At 41.7% G+C, this 17,588-nt stretch overlaps 1 protein-coding gene across 4 annotated transcripts in view; it reads left to right on the forward strand.

Annotated features, from left to right (window-relative positions):
* Positions 1–17,588, forward strand: part of cacna1g (calcium channel, voltage-dependent, T type, alpha 1G subunit) — a 92,989-nt gene that overhangs the window by 12,481 nt on the left and 62,920 nt on the right. For all 4 annotated transcript variants that reach the window (XM_076298689.1, XM_076298690.1, XM_076298691.1 and 1 more), the window contains exons 4-8: positions 4,668–4,827; positions 6,992–7,277; positions 10,813–10,905; positions 11,139–11,910; positions 12,401–12,768. In XM_076298689.1, coding sequence (XP_076154804.1) covers positions 4,668–4,827; positions 6,992–7,277; positions 10,813–10,905; positions 11,139–11,910; positions 12,401–12,768 — 1,679 coding nt within the window. The remainder of the gene's footprint in view (positions 1–4,667; positions 4,828–6,991; positions 7,278–10,812; positions 10,906–11,138; positions 11,911–12,400; positions 12,769–17,588) is intronic.

Consider the following 17,588-nt stretch of genomic DNA (forward strand, 5'->3'; position numbering starts at 1 on the left):
GCAGCATCCAGCGGGAGGGTCAATGTTGCGCTACGCAGCATCCAGCGGGAGGGTCAATGTTGCGTCATGCAGCATCCAGCGCGAATGGGTTAAAGGAAAATTCCGGTTTTTAGCACTTTAAGGCCCTTTTTTTGGTTTGTTTTGGATGAACTAGAGTGGTGGACACCGACATTTTGACGATTGGTCCTGTCTCGACTTTTCTGACTCGTTTTGAATCGCCTTTGACTGCTCAGGGTGGCTGCCAACAGGCATACTGTACTTACCGTAGGCTATTCAACGTTCGTTTTCAAAACTGCCGAGTGGTTAGTGGTGTTCGTTGATGTTCCAAAACAAGTAGCGTAGCGAAATACAGTTTCTGTCGTGTTTTATTTGGCATTTCGTAAAATCCCATTGATTTCTGTTGGAAGACTCATTGCACGTTGATATTATTGCGCCACTGTCTATGCTTCAGGTTCAAATATTGAGCCGGAAGTTTATACACGGTTGTGAGGTGTCTGAATAAATAGTTCCACAATAGGCCTAGCAAATAAGACGGCTGGAAATCATACATTGCGCTGATATATTTGCTTTTAATAGTCAACGAACTCCACTAACCACTCGATGAGTTGCACAGTTTTGAAAACGAACGTTAAGGGTTGTTTTAGGACATGTTTGAGTAGCCTACAGTATGCCTGTTGGCAGCCACCCTGCGCAGTCAAAGGCGATTCAAAACGAGTCAGAAAAGTCGAGACAGGACCAATCGTCAAAATTTCAGTGTCCACCACTCTAGTTCATCCAAAACAAACCAGAAAAGGGCCTTAAAGTGCTAAAAAACGGAATTTTCCTTTAAGTCCCTAGACACTACTTTGCCCTACCTTTGGCTCGATTACCAGAGATCACATTTCCAATAAAAAACACTACATCCGCTTTTACAAGAGTTGACCCAAACAGCAAAATGAGCTCCTGGGCCCCAGTGAGCATGAGCTTTTTAAATGTTAGTGTCTATTTCCTCTACAATTTGATTTTGCATAGTATATTGTAATAATAGTATATTGTAAGCATGTTTCTCGAACATGCTTACAATATACTATTATTACAATATACTATACTTTATTCTTACAATATTCTGTATTTTCAGTTTACTGTTCTGTTTATACTTACATAATGGATGTGTTTGGCATGTGGATGTTAATGTGAGAAGATGCTACCATGTAGGACAGCTGGAGGTTAATTGAACAGTTCTGTGCCCACCTGCTTGATTACCTTGTTGTTTGGAATGATAAAGTGATGTCATGGCCACTGAAAATCAAGGGTGATGAAATGATGATGGTCTTGTGTGGCCCTGAAGTAATTGGAGTGGCCTTTGCAGAGAGGAATCATGGGTTGGGGAAGCTGTGTATCTGAAACATGATTAGTATGTAAAGCATTAAAGTTGTGGCTACAGTATGATAAGGAGATTGGAAGGGAGAGGCAATGAAAGTGGAAAATGCTTGAAAACATGAGAGAATGGCAAACCATGACAGTACAACTGAAAGAGTGAAAAGGGGCAGTTAGTTCATGCATTTGTAAAGTAAAACAGCCTATACGGGTTTGCTGAATAGAATGAAACATGAAAGGGGGATGTTGCTATAAGCATGGCCAGTCAACCTGAAAGAACTAAGATTGATAGAAAGCCTGAGTAGTGAAAGTCTATGGATCAATAATGTTTATTATAGAGGTGCATGGCCTCACATTTGACCAATTCTAATAAGCTCGGCTTTGTCCCATTGTTCATCAGAGCCTTTTTCAATATTATTGAATTAGTAGAAGATTCAGCATTTCTTCGTAATTGCTATTTCATATTATGGGAAATGCAGGGGTGAGTGAGGAGGCCAATGCATTACATAATTAACTGCTTTGTTTATGAATGCTGTATAGATAGAGCAGAGTTAAGTTAGCTTTTGAAATGGAAAATAGTTATGACTAAGAGATATTAAAAACTGCTTTAGCACAGCAGAGCAATTCCCCTAAAACATTTCCCTAAAACTGTTGGAATCATTATCCATTTCTCACTCATAACAACCAAGGTTATAGCAATAACCCAAGAAAATGAGCCTAGATCAAAGGTGAGATGCTGAAATTACTTCAGAGGATATTGATGTGTGCATAGAGTTCCAAAAGGAATCCCTTGAGAGTCCATCATAGATTAAATGGGGACAGGCTCATCTGTCTGGGGAGCAACATCATGAAGATTTTTCAACATCGGCAAACAAGATCATTCATAATAGAAACAATAGTCTGCCTGCCTGGTTGTGTTTCTTATTACAGAAATCTGGAGATTAAATATGTTAAAATCTACTATTTTTTTCATCAGGAGGTACATGGTGATCTTGTGATTAAAACCAAACAAACCCAAATGTAAGGTAACCAGTTTTAATCGAGAGAAAGTGATTCAGCCTTTGAATCTTTCATATGGTAGTCAAATAATCTCAGCCAAGTGCTGATGATGTACCGGAAGTACTGCATATTATATTGAAGCAAAATCTTTCTACATGAAGACAAATGAAGAGTTTGGTTCAAACACTATATCTTCATTTTTGAAAACATTAATAAGTCAGTAATTAATATGTTATTTAATTGTGTATTAATGGTAATATCAATCAAATTGCAGTTGTGTTGTTACAAAATAACAATAACCCAATTACAGTTCCACTGAAATCACTTGGGAAACAAACAAAAAATATTTATGAAAATGAATTTGTCTTCATTTAGATAGATTTTTGGAACCAAACTCTTCAAATACAGCAGAAAACCTGACCTCAATCCCTAGCTAACGACAAACAAGAGAACATCAGTGTGGAGAACCATTGGGGCCAATGGGTACATTGCAAAAATGTGAAAACACAAAGGTCATTACAGGGTTCTTTGAAATACCAAGAAAATATCTAAAGAACCTTGTGTGGACTCTGTTCTCTTGGTTTTGTTGAACTCACAAGTGTTGTTTCCTTAATGTAATTTGAGGTTTGAGCTTCATAATGGCAGTCAGTGAACTTGAACACAGCCCCAATGATGCATCAGAAAAAAGAGCAAACGGAGCACCACCATAGCCTACTGTTGAACACTCTCTAAGCACAACAGTCACTACAGCAAGCACAGTAGAAATGCATGCGCCCAAACATATCATCATCAAAAACGTATTGTGCAGGGGAGAGAAAATCTGTTTGAAAAGGTCTCCATCAGGTTGTCATCCCCAACCTTGTTCGCCATGCACCGATGGTGAAAGAGAATTCCAAACGAGCACACCTGGATCCAGTAGACCCAAAGGCCAGCTGACACGGGAGAGAGAGAGAGGATCAAAGAGACACAGAGAGAGCACAGCACAACACAACTACTATATACTACAATAACCAGACAATATAGATGCAGCTAAACATATTAATCAAATAAACAGGTCAATCTTGTGATGTAGCTATTGGCAAGTTACATTTCCAACTGTAAAAGCAAATACTACAGCTTTGACGTTGAGTGGATATGTTTGGCTAGTTCCCAATGGGAAAGGTGTTTGCTAAGTCAGAGATCTTTTTAATTCTGAAAGTCATTGCCATATTTTAGATTGCTGGCCATGGCTCATTCTTATCACTGGTTCCCATTTCAAAATGCGCATATGACAACCAATTAAATTTTCTTATTACAAGGGGCATGACTATGGGTATTAAACTGCTCCACCCAGTGACCCACCAGAAATGTCTCAATTAAAACATAAATATTTTTATGGGAGTCACCGTTTTCATGAACATTTCAAACCAAATCATGTGCTGGGTCAAACTTGCCACTCTATCAGGTCAAATCACTGACCAAAAATTCGGTGAGAGTATTTGAGTATTACCACCTGCTCAGAAAGCTCAGGTGCACATTGCTGTGTATGGTTAGATGGCATTCAACTTTTCCATCATATAAGAAAGCAAAGGAATACCAATGACTAAAACGCTATTTTCAAGTTAATTTCAAGGACATGTATACAGTATGTGTGTGGCAGTTAAAGATGTTGGCCATGATTTTAATCCAATACACTTTTGTGTCCAGTGACCATATTCAGTTATACTGTAAGCAAACCTTTGTCAAAATTGTGTGAAATATTCATGCTGCAATGCAAATAATGTTAAATTATGGTTTTGGAAGACAATTTAGTCTTTTTAAGTTTGCTTTTCAGGACAGATAAGGCAGTGCCTGTACAAAACAAACCCATGCCCACACAAAGGACACCACATCTGCAGTCAGTAGTCATTCACACTCTGGTAGACAAACAGACTACAGTAGTGAGAACCTGCTGCATTAGGCTAAAAATCTCAATGTTCTTTTTTGAGACATTCTACTGGGTTATTTCATAGTGGATCATAATTACAACATTTCACAATGCCTTTGCCAAGCCAATGCCTTGTCTTTAATGTTTGTGTGTGTGTGTGTGTGTGTGTGTGTGTGTATGTGTGTGTGTTTGTGTGTGTGCCTGTTCCTGTGTGTGTGTATGTATGTATGTGTGTGTGTGTGTGTAGTGCCTGTGTATGTGTGTGTGTGTGTGTATGTATGTGTGTGTGTGTCGGTGTGTGTGTGTTTGTGTGTGTGTGTGTGTGTGTGTGTGTGTGTGTGTGTGCCTGTGTGCCTGTGTGTATGCGCACATGTAATGTTATAATACTGCACTGTTTCCTTCACAGGCATGCGTATCCTAGTGACCCTGCTCCTGGACACGCTCCCTATGTTGGGCAATGTGCTCTTGCTCTGCTTCTTTGTCTTTTTCATCTTTGGCATCGTCGGAGTACAGCTCTGGGCTGGACTGCTACGCAACCGCTGCTTCGTGCCTGAGAACTTCAGTTTGTGAGTACAGCACACACATAAAGCCAAAGCATCTGAATATGGCAAAGAAAATAATCTGAGTGTGCTTGAGTTAAAAATGTTCTATGATCAACACAAAGCAGAAGCATGATGGATTGTTGGGGCCGTTAATGAGAAATGTGTGTCCTCATTATGGTTCTGAATAATAGACAGGATGTGCTGTTTTTTGCTACTGACAGAAAGCAGATATTTTGCTTGGTAACACATAGCACTTCAGCTGTGTTCTTTTGGAGAATACGATGTAATGTGACGAAACACTAAAACATGCAGAGTTTGGAGTAGACTGTAAACATGGTTGAGGACGAGAAGATTAGAATGTATGACTCAGGAGGAGAAAGCTCATGCAAAAGTCTTGCTGTATACTTCAAGTCCTTAGCTCACATAATGAGTTCTGTAAATCCAGCACAGAGAAACTGACTGTCATTGATGATGGATGGAGTTATGTTTGAATCTTACATAATTTTCATAAACATAAAGTGAAGAAAATAAATAATCCCAGCCAATGCTTTTTGTTGCTTTTTATCCCTGTCCTTAGGCTGTGTTGACAAATCTGCAAGGTGTTGATATCAAGCCCTCAAATAATAATAAGATGACCAGGGTGGATTTTCACTTTTCACTAATCTTAGATAGGGACACTCTTAACCCTTAGAACCCGATTGACGCAAAGTGCGTCAAAAAACACACCCCTTCTTCTCTGTTACATTGCTCCGGAACGGTTCATCGCAGCAAGATGAAACCTTTATTGCACGACAGAGCAGAAGTGGGGCTTTCCAACGAGACTACACACTTGTCTGTACGATCAAGTATGAAAATTTAAAAAAATCATGAAATTAAATCAAATTGCATCATATTTACAGTCTATACTTCTCTGCGTTCACCTGCACACACATTACTCTAGTTTGAATTACTCGCGAACCCGTGATCGCATGGATATGGCAAGCATATCAGATGAAAGAGGGGGCACAGGGCTATCCATTGGTACCATGTTTATCGATCCTTCGGGCTTATAAAACTAGACGAAGTGACTGCAAAATAATAACGTCATGTACACAAACCAACGCTGCACACTCATTACTCTCGTTTGAATTACTCGCGGACCCGTGATCGGATAGATATGCCACGCATGTCAGATGAAAGAGGAGACACAGAGCTATCATTTGATACCAAGTACATCCTTCTGGGTTATAAAACAGACGAAGTGACAGCAAAATAATAACTTCATATAGCTGGACTTACCCCACGTTTTTGTCTGTTCTTGTGGCAAAGCATGTTTATAATCCGGTTTTGAGATCCTAGCAAATTCCTGCATGGCATCCAATTCAAGGCATACATTGCATCCCAATTTGTTCAACAAATAAACACCTTTTTTGCCTTTACTTTGTTCATGGCAATGCAGTAAAAAGTTGAGAATTATTATGACAGCATACACACAGGCACGCAGGCTAACACGTAACCTCGGGTCAAGTCAGGTCAGATCAGTTCGTGTCACAGATATGGAGCTCAGAAAGGTCACTATAAAAAATGGCATTTATTTCCGTAAATCACACAGCAAATATTTCTGTAAATTGCTCAGCCCCAGAGTATCCCTCCAACATGGCAATTATATTGCCCGATTCAGGACAGTCTGCCCTACAACCACATGCAATGCATGTAGAGCTGTGAGCTTGCTGTGGTGAGATACATGTCGAAATATAAGAATTTTTATAATACACTTTTTATATTTTAATTCTTTAAAAATCAAAATAAAATCAATGCTAGTATTAATACATGAAATGATGGCAGATCTGAATAGCATAGACTCTCCTGAAAAAAACAATATATAATATATGTGTTTGGCACTTACAATGACCAGAATAAATCCTTATGAATAAAGGTAGTGAAAATGCCCTAAAAACAGCTTAGGGTTCTAAGGGTTAAAACTGTGGCCTGTGCTGGTATCAATGCTAGACCAGGAACAGATTCATACCTGAGTTGAGCGCTAGGGGTGTGGCCTGCATGTCACCTCGCATGAATTTGAAATGAAGTAGGTACTGTCCTGAAGAAAATCATATAGTTCTGCAAAAAGGTCTGAATGCAACATCAAATGAACAGTAGGCATGAAATTGTTTTGACTGAATCTAAAGGGTTGCTGTCTTTCCAAATATAGACCACAGGGTGTGGATAAATTCTATCGAACAGAAAACGATGATGAGAGTCCATTTATCTGCTCCCAGCCACGGGAGAATGGCATGCGTCTTTGCAACCTCATACCCAATCTGTACAAGGAGGAGCTGCAGTGCACCCTGGACATGGCAGCATTCAACGGCACTGACAACACCACCTGTGTCAACTGGAATCAGTACTACACCAACTGCTCTGCCGGCGAGCACAACCCCTTTAAGGATGCCATCAACTTTGACAACATTGGCTATGCATGGATCGCTATCTTTCAGGTGAGCTGATTTGTCTGCTTAGCCCTCCTGTCTTGGAATCAGGGTTCAGTAAGTAAATACAGCATATTAGGATGAATCTATCTCAGCATGAGTGCTTCACTAAGTGCCTGTGTCCACCAAAATAATCTTTTGCGTAAAAAAGAGGTGACATTGACGAGCCCTGCGCTGTTCTAAAAGTGAAATAGTTATAAACTGGAAGCTCCCTGAGCGCAGCGGGGCCTTCTTATTCAGCTGAGGCCTCTGAGCACTGTTAGCACTGAACTTCATGACATTAGTAAAAGAAATAGATGGAAAAAAACATGTTTGGTGGACACAGGCCCTAAAAATTCCATTCCATTCCGTTCTTTAACAGTATCAAATGTAAGCTGTGTAGTATTACCATAATAATTTCCCTCTGGGGATTAATAAACTAATCTATCTATCTATCTATCTATCTATCTATCTATCTATTAGTAGTAGCCCATAGTCTGTTCTCGTTTCTCTCATACCATGGGCCCTGTCCTTGTCTTTTCGTGGCAATGACACTGTTGTTTATCTCGCTGTCTTGGTTGATGAAATACAACTTAGGTTTCTAAAGGTGCTTATGGAAGGTTTCACATTAATCTGGCTGAAGTGCTGCCTGTAAAGGCTTTATCATCAGCAGGAGTCCATTCTTTTTTGAGAGAGCCAGTGGGGCGGCAGAGGAGGCTTGTGAGATGTCAGATGCCGTTAGTGCCATTAGCACAGAGTGCTGTTAGTGGGGAACTTTTGCAATTTATTATTATTTTATTTACATAAACTGACCAAGTGTGGAATAATCAGATTCTAAATAAGACTGTTATGAAATATAAGTTTCCAGAAAGACAATTTTTCTTCTTGGATGGATGACATTTTAATTTGCAAACACAAACACACACTGTGTTCTTCTACAATTCATTTGAAATTCAATTACATGGGGCCCAGGGGGGTCTCATTGGCTCAGGTTTTTCATATTGATTGCTAAAGACAAAGTCATAATTCTGTGAAGTACTAAGCACCTGCCATGCATGTTGGGCATAATAGTGAAAGTGTGCCATTCCCCTGTCCAGTGGTTCCTATAATTAAAAATGTTTTAAACCGGCTGGAAATCCTAAGTTGAATCCTGAGTGGTTCCACCTTGGGATTTTTCAATTATCTTACATTCTTTCGTAATATGTTCAGATCACGTATCATTATTCTGTTGAGCGCTGACATGTCCTAGAATAACACCAAAACAGATGCCATAATCCTTATCATGAGTCATGACTGATGTTTAAAGAATGTGTTTTCAGTATTATGTGCATGGATAGATCTCTGGCCAGGGTCATGATCATGATATACCCTAAGGGCAATGTGTAAAGATTATCTGTGAATGCAGGGAACTCACATTGATCCAGAGAAAATACTACAAAGATGTACTGTAGTTAGCTGAGGCATCCCCGGAGCAGAACTTGACTTATGCTCTAATTTATGAGTGTGTCTTGAGTTTAGCTCAGTTCTGGCAAGTTATATTTTTAGAAGCCTCTGGATAGCCTATATGACAGTTTAAAGGCCATGTTCAAACACACTATTATTTGCTATGATAATTGGAGTTCCCGTATTCACAAAGCCTTTTATCTTAGGAGTACTCCTAAATCGCACTAAAAGATTTTAGCTAGGAGTTTTCTCTTAAAAGTTATTCACAAAGCCTTTCAGACCTACTCTTAGTAAGGAAAAATGACAACTCCTAAACTAAGAGTGAGTCTTCGTTGCTATGGATGACGTCATTACTCATGCACGAGCTTGACTGAAGTGACCACCTTGATTGGCTGATGATTGTAACGTGGGAATGATTCCAAACACATCCCTTACGATGATGAGTGACAGGTGACAGGTCTGAGAATGCGTGTGCTACACAAGTAGTGTGAAGGACGGAAGATGATGAATAACTGAATAAAAAGGCCTAGCCTAAATGAATAAAGAGTAAGGCAAAACAAATAGCTTAGTAGCCTAATGAAACATAGGCCTACGGATTGATGCAGTATCTTTGCAACATTATTAAATTAATCTGTCACCATATGCCTATGTTTGCAAAGAGGAGAACATTTTAATTTGATTCACAATGAAACGTTACATTTAATTTACATGTTGACAATGAGTCATTTTGGTTGTTGTTGGTGGCATTATTGCATCCCTTTTATGCCTACAATGCAAAATTGTTCCCTCGCGATTGGAAGCTCCTGTTGCCGCATACGCATTTCAAAACATTGCGACGTGTAATGCCGCAAAAAGCTGTTTGTGAATAGGTCTTAGTGAGTTAGGAGTCCTCTTGACTTCTTTTAAGCTGTCCCAGACTTAGGTGCTACTTTTAGATCTAAAATGCTTCTTGAATTACTTTTAGTGAAAAAAATTAGGAGTCCTAAAGTTAGGAGTGACACGCCCATTATTTTTAGGAGTTGCTCCTAAATTCGCCAGTTAGGAGCAACTTTTAGCCTTAAAATTCTTTGTGAATACGGCCCCTGGTCTCTAGGACATGTGGGAATATACCTGTGGGATTTTCTTTTTACATTTTGATAGTCTTTATACAAAATGTTACATTTTGAAATACTGAAATTTTTTATAGTCCCAAAATGCTGTTTAGATTGAAGAACCAGTGATAAGTGTGAAAAAAATATGATTGTATAGATTGAGAGAGTTGCATGTTTACATGAACTTAACAAGATCATTGTGCATTGGTGGATAGTGTCCTGAGTCCAATTTTAAAGAATGGCTGATGAGATAATAGTCAACAGCTGGTAAACGGAGGTTGGTGAATGAGGATGGCACTGTGACAAACAGACTGTTAAGAAAGACTTGGAGGTTCAGATTTAAGGCATGGGCTTGAGGAGATGATTAGGAACAGGTACTGCACTTACCATTATATACCCATTATATATTAGTGGATTAGTGGATAAGCCATTTACCACCCAAAGTGGGCCCAAACACCCCATGTGTAGCAAAGATAATGCTAATGAATAACATTTATGTAATCAACAGTGACAGAAAGGTCATATTTCAACAACCGTTAACTCATCTATATGAAATATTAAATTGTTGACAAAGCATGCCATTGTTTGTTTTTGTTTTCTAACATATTAGAAACAGTGTGCTGTGTACACAGTAACGATGGACAATGGAATAATGAATCTTTAACCCAATATTACTTGAGTATCTGTATTCAATGTCAGTAGTATGGCATCCTGGTTATTCAGGTTCAAGTCCCACACTTCCCTATATGTGAACATGACCTGGCTTTGTTCCTTCTTGTTAAAATATTGTACATGTTGTGCCATTGCTGATGACTTGGTCTACCTTGTGCACAACACACATTTTTGCATTTGTCAAACAATACTGAAGAGCTAAAAGAAGCAATGCTAGAGCCGAAAGAATTGACGTCAGTGTATTTAGTGAAATCCTGATATGAAGATGCTCCTGATATTTACTTAATTGAACTCATCTGAAGTTCAAAATATGTTTCTAAAGTCAGAGGCTGAAAATGTATTCTGATATCTGATTGCAGGTTATTACTCTGGAGGGATGGGTTGACATTATGTACTTTGTGATGGATTCCCACTCTTTCTACAATTTCATCTACTTCATTCTCCTCATCATTGTAAGTTACCGTCACAGCTTCCAAAAATGTTATTCAGCATCCAGAAAAGATAGTTGTACAGCTAGACTGTCACTGAAATCTCTTAAAACAATCCTATGCATTCTTCAATCTTCATTCAGTTGAGCTACACAGTTATTTGTTGCATGTAATGAAAAACTGCATGCATATCATTTAAAACTTAAAAGTACGTGTTTTCTTCTGTTCTCATTCTGACACCTATCTTATGTTTTCAGGTGGGCTCATTCTTCATGATTAATCTCTGCTTAGTTGTCATTGCCACCCAGTTCTCTGAGACCAAGCAGCGTGAGAGTCAGCTGATGAAGGAGCAGCGGGTGCGCTTCCTGTCCAATGCCAGCACTCTGGCCAGCTTCTCGGAGCCGGGCAGCTGCTACGATGAGTTGCTCAAGTACTTGGTGCACGTAGTTCGCAAGACCGGCCGGCAGCTGTGCCATTTGATTCGGGTCGCAGCTCGCCACGCCGGCCTGAGCGTCCGCGCCTCACCAGTCTTGGAGCAGACTTCACAAAAGCGCCGCCGGCAAAAACAACAGCAGAAACGGGCATCGATGCACCACCTGATGCACCACCACCACCACCACTACCACCTGGGGAACGGCAGCGTCCTGCGCGGCAGCGCCACAGACAGAGATCCTGAAACAGGGGCAGGCAGTCGGCGCTCACGCATCGGCTCCCTCATGCTGCCTGATACCTCTGTGTCTGCCAGCATTGCTGCTGGTGGGGGGCCAGATCTGTCACTTCACTGCACACCTTCAACCTCCATGGCCCTCCAGGCTTATAAGAGGAATTCAGTGCCATTTGCTGGGCCAGCACACAAAAACTATCCCACGCTGCAGAGCTCATTTCTCTTGGAGCAGCGAAGGCAGAGGTCTTTTTGTGATTCAGCTGGAGAGGGGGGAAGCTGCATGGACAGCATCTTTACCAACCTCAACATCCCACCACCTCCCAAAAGCACATCTCAGGGCCTGGTGGACACACACATAGCCCCAGGTGAGTGGGCCCACCAATGCAATGAAAGGAAATCAGTCTAATTATGTCATAATGGCCATAACCAAATTGCAATTGGCTGAAATATTGTACCCATGACTTTCATCAGGGAATAAGAAGGTATACAAATGCATGTGTATCAGTATAATTAAATATTAAACAATATTGAACTATAGTTATTATTATTATTAATGATAATAATAATAATAATAAGAAGAAGATGAAGAATAGGAATAATAATAAACATAATAATATGACTATTGTTATTGCTATTATCATTTTTATGGTATCATATTATTAATATTATTATTATTACTAGTAGTACATGTATTCATTAAATTATTATTATTGTTATTTTTATGAATCACGATCACATGTAATTAACACATTAGATGTTCCTGTCTGAATTTGAGGTTCCTTATTACTCCTTTTTTTGGAGTAATATGATCTTTTTAGCTATCAACACTTCTGAGTATTCTGCTTTGTGTTTCAGCTATGCTCAGCAGGTCATCCACTATCAGCTGCAGCAGTGCTCTAGACACTACCCTGGCCTTTGACCCCAAGAGCTGTCCTTATTGCATGAAGGCTAATGATTCAGAAGGGACAGAGGGGAATGAGACAGCTGACTCAGACAGTGAGGGAGTGTATGAGTTCACTCAGGATGCCCACTACCGGGACCGCCGGGATCCCACCAAGAAAAACAAGATGACTCTTGGTGCTCGGACAGCAAAGGTCATTCACTACTGGAGACTTGTGTGTGATACATTCCGCAAGATTGTTGACAGCAAGTACTTTGGCCGAGGTATCATGATCGCCATCCTGATCAACACACTCAGCATGGGTATTGAATATCATGAGCAGGTAAGAAGCCATTTATTTCTTAAATAACACCCCGCCAAAACCACCAAAACAATGCACCGAGGTTTCACTGATTTCACTGGGTCATAACTGATGTTATGATGACATTTCTCCAAAACCCAAGCCTGTGACCATGCCTTTTATTGATTCTCTTCAAATATCAGTGTAGTAAAGGCAGACTTTGTGAAAATGCTTGACGTTTCTCTTGGTATGAATTTGGTCAGTGCTGTGAAACTGTGTTGTACCCAATAATTGTGGCACCCTGCTGATGTGTGCATCCCATTCATTCCTTTGATAAATCCAACCTGTAGTTGATATTTGAAGCAGATTAATTCTTTTCAGCAGTGGAATGTATGCAAGTATACTGCTGTGGCTATTTTAATGTTGGCTGCAAAATCAAGAATCTGATTACGGCTCGAGGTTTTGATGTACCAGGGTGTCCTCCCATATGTTGCTCATGTTATTATTCAGACTGTGAGTCAGTTTAGGGTTGCATTAATCAAAGGTTTTTAATATTGAGATCATGATTTTTTAATGCACACATGCACAACATAACTGAGGCCATAATTGTATGACACTGCAATTACATTTTTATTGGGTCTTTAATAAAAGGAGGAATATACTGTACAGTAGTCTATAAGTATGAACATCTTGTATACATGTAGTGTAATCTGGGTGTCATGTCGGCGTTGCTAGTGTGTTCCTGTGTGTATGCACACTATAGTCATTGGTAATGCTGTCAAGAAAATTAATATTTCTCATTAAACTAAAATCTAAATCTATTTTAGCCAAGAGAAAGCGGTGTGGAGTCTGAGGATTTAACTGATAGATGCAGGTAGTTCATCTCTTATGAACTAATGAGCTGTGACACTGATAGAGGATGATGAGCTTCCTGGTGTGTGTGTCAGTTCCTTCTGAAGTGGAACAACAATAGCTATGTCATTATAATGTACGACTGGTATTGAAGAGTTCCAGCAGCTCATAACTCATAACAGCACCTACACCAACCTTTTGAACCTGAAAATCTCATGTCTGTGATTATGATTCATTCCTTCTCTGAGATGGGATTGGTGGTGACAACATTCGCTGTACCGACTGCAGGGGAAACGTACCCTTTTTACATTACATTACATTACATTACATTTGGCTGACGCATTTTTAGCCAAAGCAACTAACAACATGGTAAACAGTTTAAGTTTTAGAGCAATTCTCAACAATATTAGGACAATTTAGAGTACAGTAAGAATAAGTGCATCAGTGAGTGCTGTTTTTAACATTTAGGTGTCAGTTTAAGACGGCTGGTGAGTGCTAGGATCAGCAAGACTTGTTGTAAGTGTTGCTATGAGAGGAGATGTTCTCTAAAGAGCTGGGTCTTCAGGAGTTTTTTGAAAATGGAGAGGGATGTCCCCGCCCTTGTAGGAACTGGTAGTGTGTTCCACCAACGAGGAACAACGGATGAGAACAGTTTGGATTGGCCTGAGCGTACCGGAGGTAGAGCTAGACGTCGTTCGTCTGAGGAGCGCAGCGGTCTGGAGGTAGCGTATGTCTGTATGAGGGCATTCAAGTAGGTGGGAGCAGAACCGGAGACTACTTTGTAGGCAAGCGTTAGAGCCTTGAATTTGATGCGGGCCGCCATAGGTAGCCAATGTAGCTGGATGAGTAGCGGGGTAACATGTGCCCTCTTGGGTTGGTTGTAGACCAGGCGCGCCGCCGCGTTCTGGATCATCTGAAGTGGTTTCACTGCGCAGGCTGGGAGACCTGTCAGGAGGGCGTTGCAGTAGTCGAGTCGTGAGATGACTATTGCCTGAACCAGAAGTTGGGTGGCATCTTGAGTTAAGTAAGTCCTGATTTTCCGTATGTTGTAGAGCGCGAAACGGCATGACCGGGCGACTGAGGCAACATGATCTGAGAAGTTTAGTTGGTTGTCGAGAACAACTCCTAGATTTCTTGCAGTCCTGGTAGGTGAAACAGACAGGGAGTCAAATTTGATGTTGATGTCGTGGTGTATGGTAGGTTTAGCTGGGAGGACCAGCAGTTCAGTCTTTGAGAGGTTCAGCTGGAGGTGGTGTGCCTTCATCCATGTAGCTATGTCTGAGAGGCAATCCGAGATCCGTGCTGAAACCAAGGGGTCATCAGGTGGAAAGGACAGATAGAGCTGTGTGTCGTCTGCATAGCAGTGGTATGAGAAGCCATGCGAACGGATAATCTGTCCCAAGGAGGTGGTGTAGATAGCAAAGAGAAGGGGGCCCAGTACTGAGCCCTGGGGGACCCCTGTGGTGAGATGGTGAGGTGCAGATAGCTGACCAAGCCATGATACGTTAAACGAGCGTCCTGTGAGGTAGGATTCAAACCAGGAGAGAGCAGAACCAGAGATTCCCATGTTGGCGAGTATAGAGAGAAGGATGCGGTGATTAACCGTGTCAAAGGCAGCCGATAAGTCAAGCAGAATGAGTACTGATGACCGAGTGGTCGCCCTGGCTTCTTTTAAGGCTTCTGTTACAGACAGCAGAGCCGTTTCGGTAGAGTGGCCGCTTTTGAACCAGACTGATTTGGATCCAGAAGGTTGTTCTGTGAAAGGAAGTCAGAGACCTGTTTGGAGACTGCTGTTCAATGCCTTTGGATAGGAAAGGCAGGAGTGACTACTGAGGGACACACAGCCACAAGCCTTTTGTCTTTCTTCCACACAAAGTACTAGCTTCAAGGAGGCCACAGAAAGCAATAGAGATTCACTGGCTTTGCTGAGTGCTACAGTCACCAGCTGCTGGTAAAATTGTACATTATCATAACAATGTGTCATGCTAGAGAATAGATAGAACTTGTGGCTGTGTGTTTTCCATGGCCCTCAAGCAGTGTGTACAGTAAGAGTCATCATGGCTGGGCAGCTTGGAAGGGAGCTGTGGGGAACATGATTGTGTGAAAGCTGAACTGATGAGCTGATGAACTGATGAACAAGCAGCAAACAGCAGTGAGCCATTGAGCTGTGCTGTGTTTATAGCACAAGGTGTATACGCACACACACCAGAGCATTTTCAAGGGTAATGTAGCAGAACGTATTGTACAAGCTTTTGTAATATCTGCCATTTGTACTGGAATGTGTGAGGGTAAGAGAGTGGAGTTTGTGTGTGTGTGTGTGTGTGTGTGTGTGTGTGTGTGTGTGTGTATGTGTGTGTGTGTGTGTGTGTGTGTGTGTGTATGTCTCTGTGTGTGTGTGTGTGTGTGTGTGTGTGTGTGTGTGTGTGTGTGTGTGTGACCATGATGTCAGATTTGTGCTACAGTTACATTGCAGGGCTTTAAGCCTAGTTCTGATTTTCTGCTTATAATTGTTTTTCTTTTTTTACTGTCTGTATAGCCTACTGTACATCTGATTTTAAAAGCAGCCCATATCAGATACATGTGTTTATAGGTTAACTAACTTGTGGTTGTCTTGTCTGTGCTGACTAACACATGCTGCTCCCTCAACATTGGGAGAAAATGACCAACAGGCTAGTGTAGAGCTCCAGCGCATATATGTGGGACCTGGTGTGAGCCTGAGACGAACGCCCATTCACCGTCACGCCGCTGCACAATCCAGCCATCCAGATGCTTGTGAACTCTTTGTGTGGTCCCGTTTGAAAAGCTCCTTTCAGGACAGAGCCTATTTTCTTCCTGTAAAACATGTATCTGATCTTTCTGCACCACCAACTCAAGCACCGTTCTACAGTTGGCAGAACCCAGGGACTCACCATGCTTATGCACTATGCTGCCTCGTTGGCTGATAGAGTCTGAAAGACAAGCTGCACGCTCTCCCCCTTTATTGGCCCAAGAGAGGAGGACAGAGTTTTGGACTTTGGGGGCAGGGGAGTGGGCTTCCCTCTCTGGCTGCTGGAGCCTCTGTGCATTCATGTGGAAGGGGCACTGAGCACTCTGTCGCTGCGCTGAACGTGGGATCCAGGCTTGGAGAGCCTCGCAGTTCTTCATATCCACTTTGAATTTTGCTGTCATGAGGGTAACTGCATCACCAAAAATTCCCTTTGGGCTCACTGGAGCATCTAGAAAAGGGCTGTTCCCTGCCTCTGAGGGGCATGAGAGAGAAAGCCACAAGTAGCATTGTGACACAATCAAGGCTGCCATGTTGCGACCAATGGCTTGCGCTGTGTAATAACTGAGTCCCAGTCTCTTGGCAACTCGGCAAGCTGAGTGAGTAGCTGTGACTGGTATCACTGGAGAAAAGCCTGCATGTTCCCCACACATGCGCCTGGCCCGCGGCAAAGTATGCTTTCTGTGCTAACTCAGTCTGCTGTTTACCTACACGTGGAGGCAAAGCAGGCTTCCTCCCGAGTTGCAGGGGGAGAGGTAACTAGCCACTGTGTCCTCCACATGTGGGAAGTCTAGATAACCTAGCTTTAGCTTTAGCTTGCTTGACATCCATGTAGTCATGGAAGCCATGGCTTGGAGAGCGTGGGGAGCGTGGGGAAATGGAATTACTCCAGAATTTCATCAGCTCCCTGTGCACATCCAGAAAGAGGAACTGCCATGCTGAAGTATTCCCCATCTAACCATGATGTCAGCGTCTACCACGGCTTCTGTCATAGTATTGTCCCAGTGTGCCAGGCGATTCTTCACCCTGGCTGGACACACGAGGACCCTGGGCCAGCACAGGACACTTCTCACAGAAGAGCGTCATACGGGATGCTTGAAATGCAAAGCAACAACAATTGATATGCGCCCGGGGGCTTTCTAGCCTCAGCTTGGGCCTGGCTGTGTTAGGACTTACTCATCCATCAGCCATTTGGCATGATTTTGAAGAGTTTCGATTGGATGACACGATCTAGCTATCAAGTCCC

The sequence above is a fragment of the Alosa pseudoharengus genome, unplaced genomic scaffold (assembly GCF_046254945.1).
Source record: "Alosa pseudoharengus isolate Yale_2024_CS ecotype anadromous, Long Island Sound unplaced genomic scaffold, YU_APseudo_1.1 YU_APseudo_1.1_scf_21, whole genome shotgun sequence".
In the NCBI taxonomy this organism is placed as follows: Eukaryota; Metazoa; Chordata; class Actinopteri; order Clupeiformes; family Clupeidae; genus Alosa; species Alosa pseudoharengus.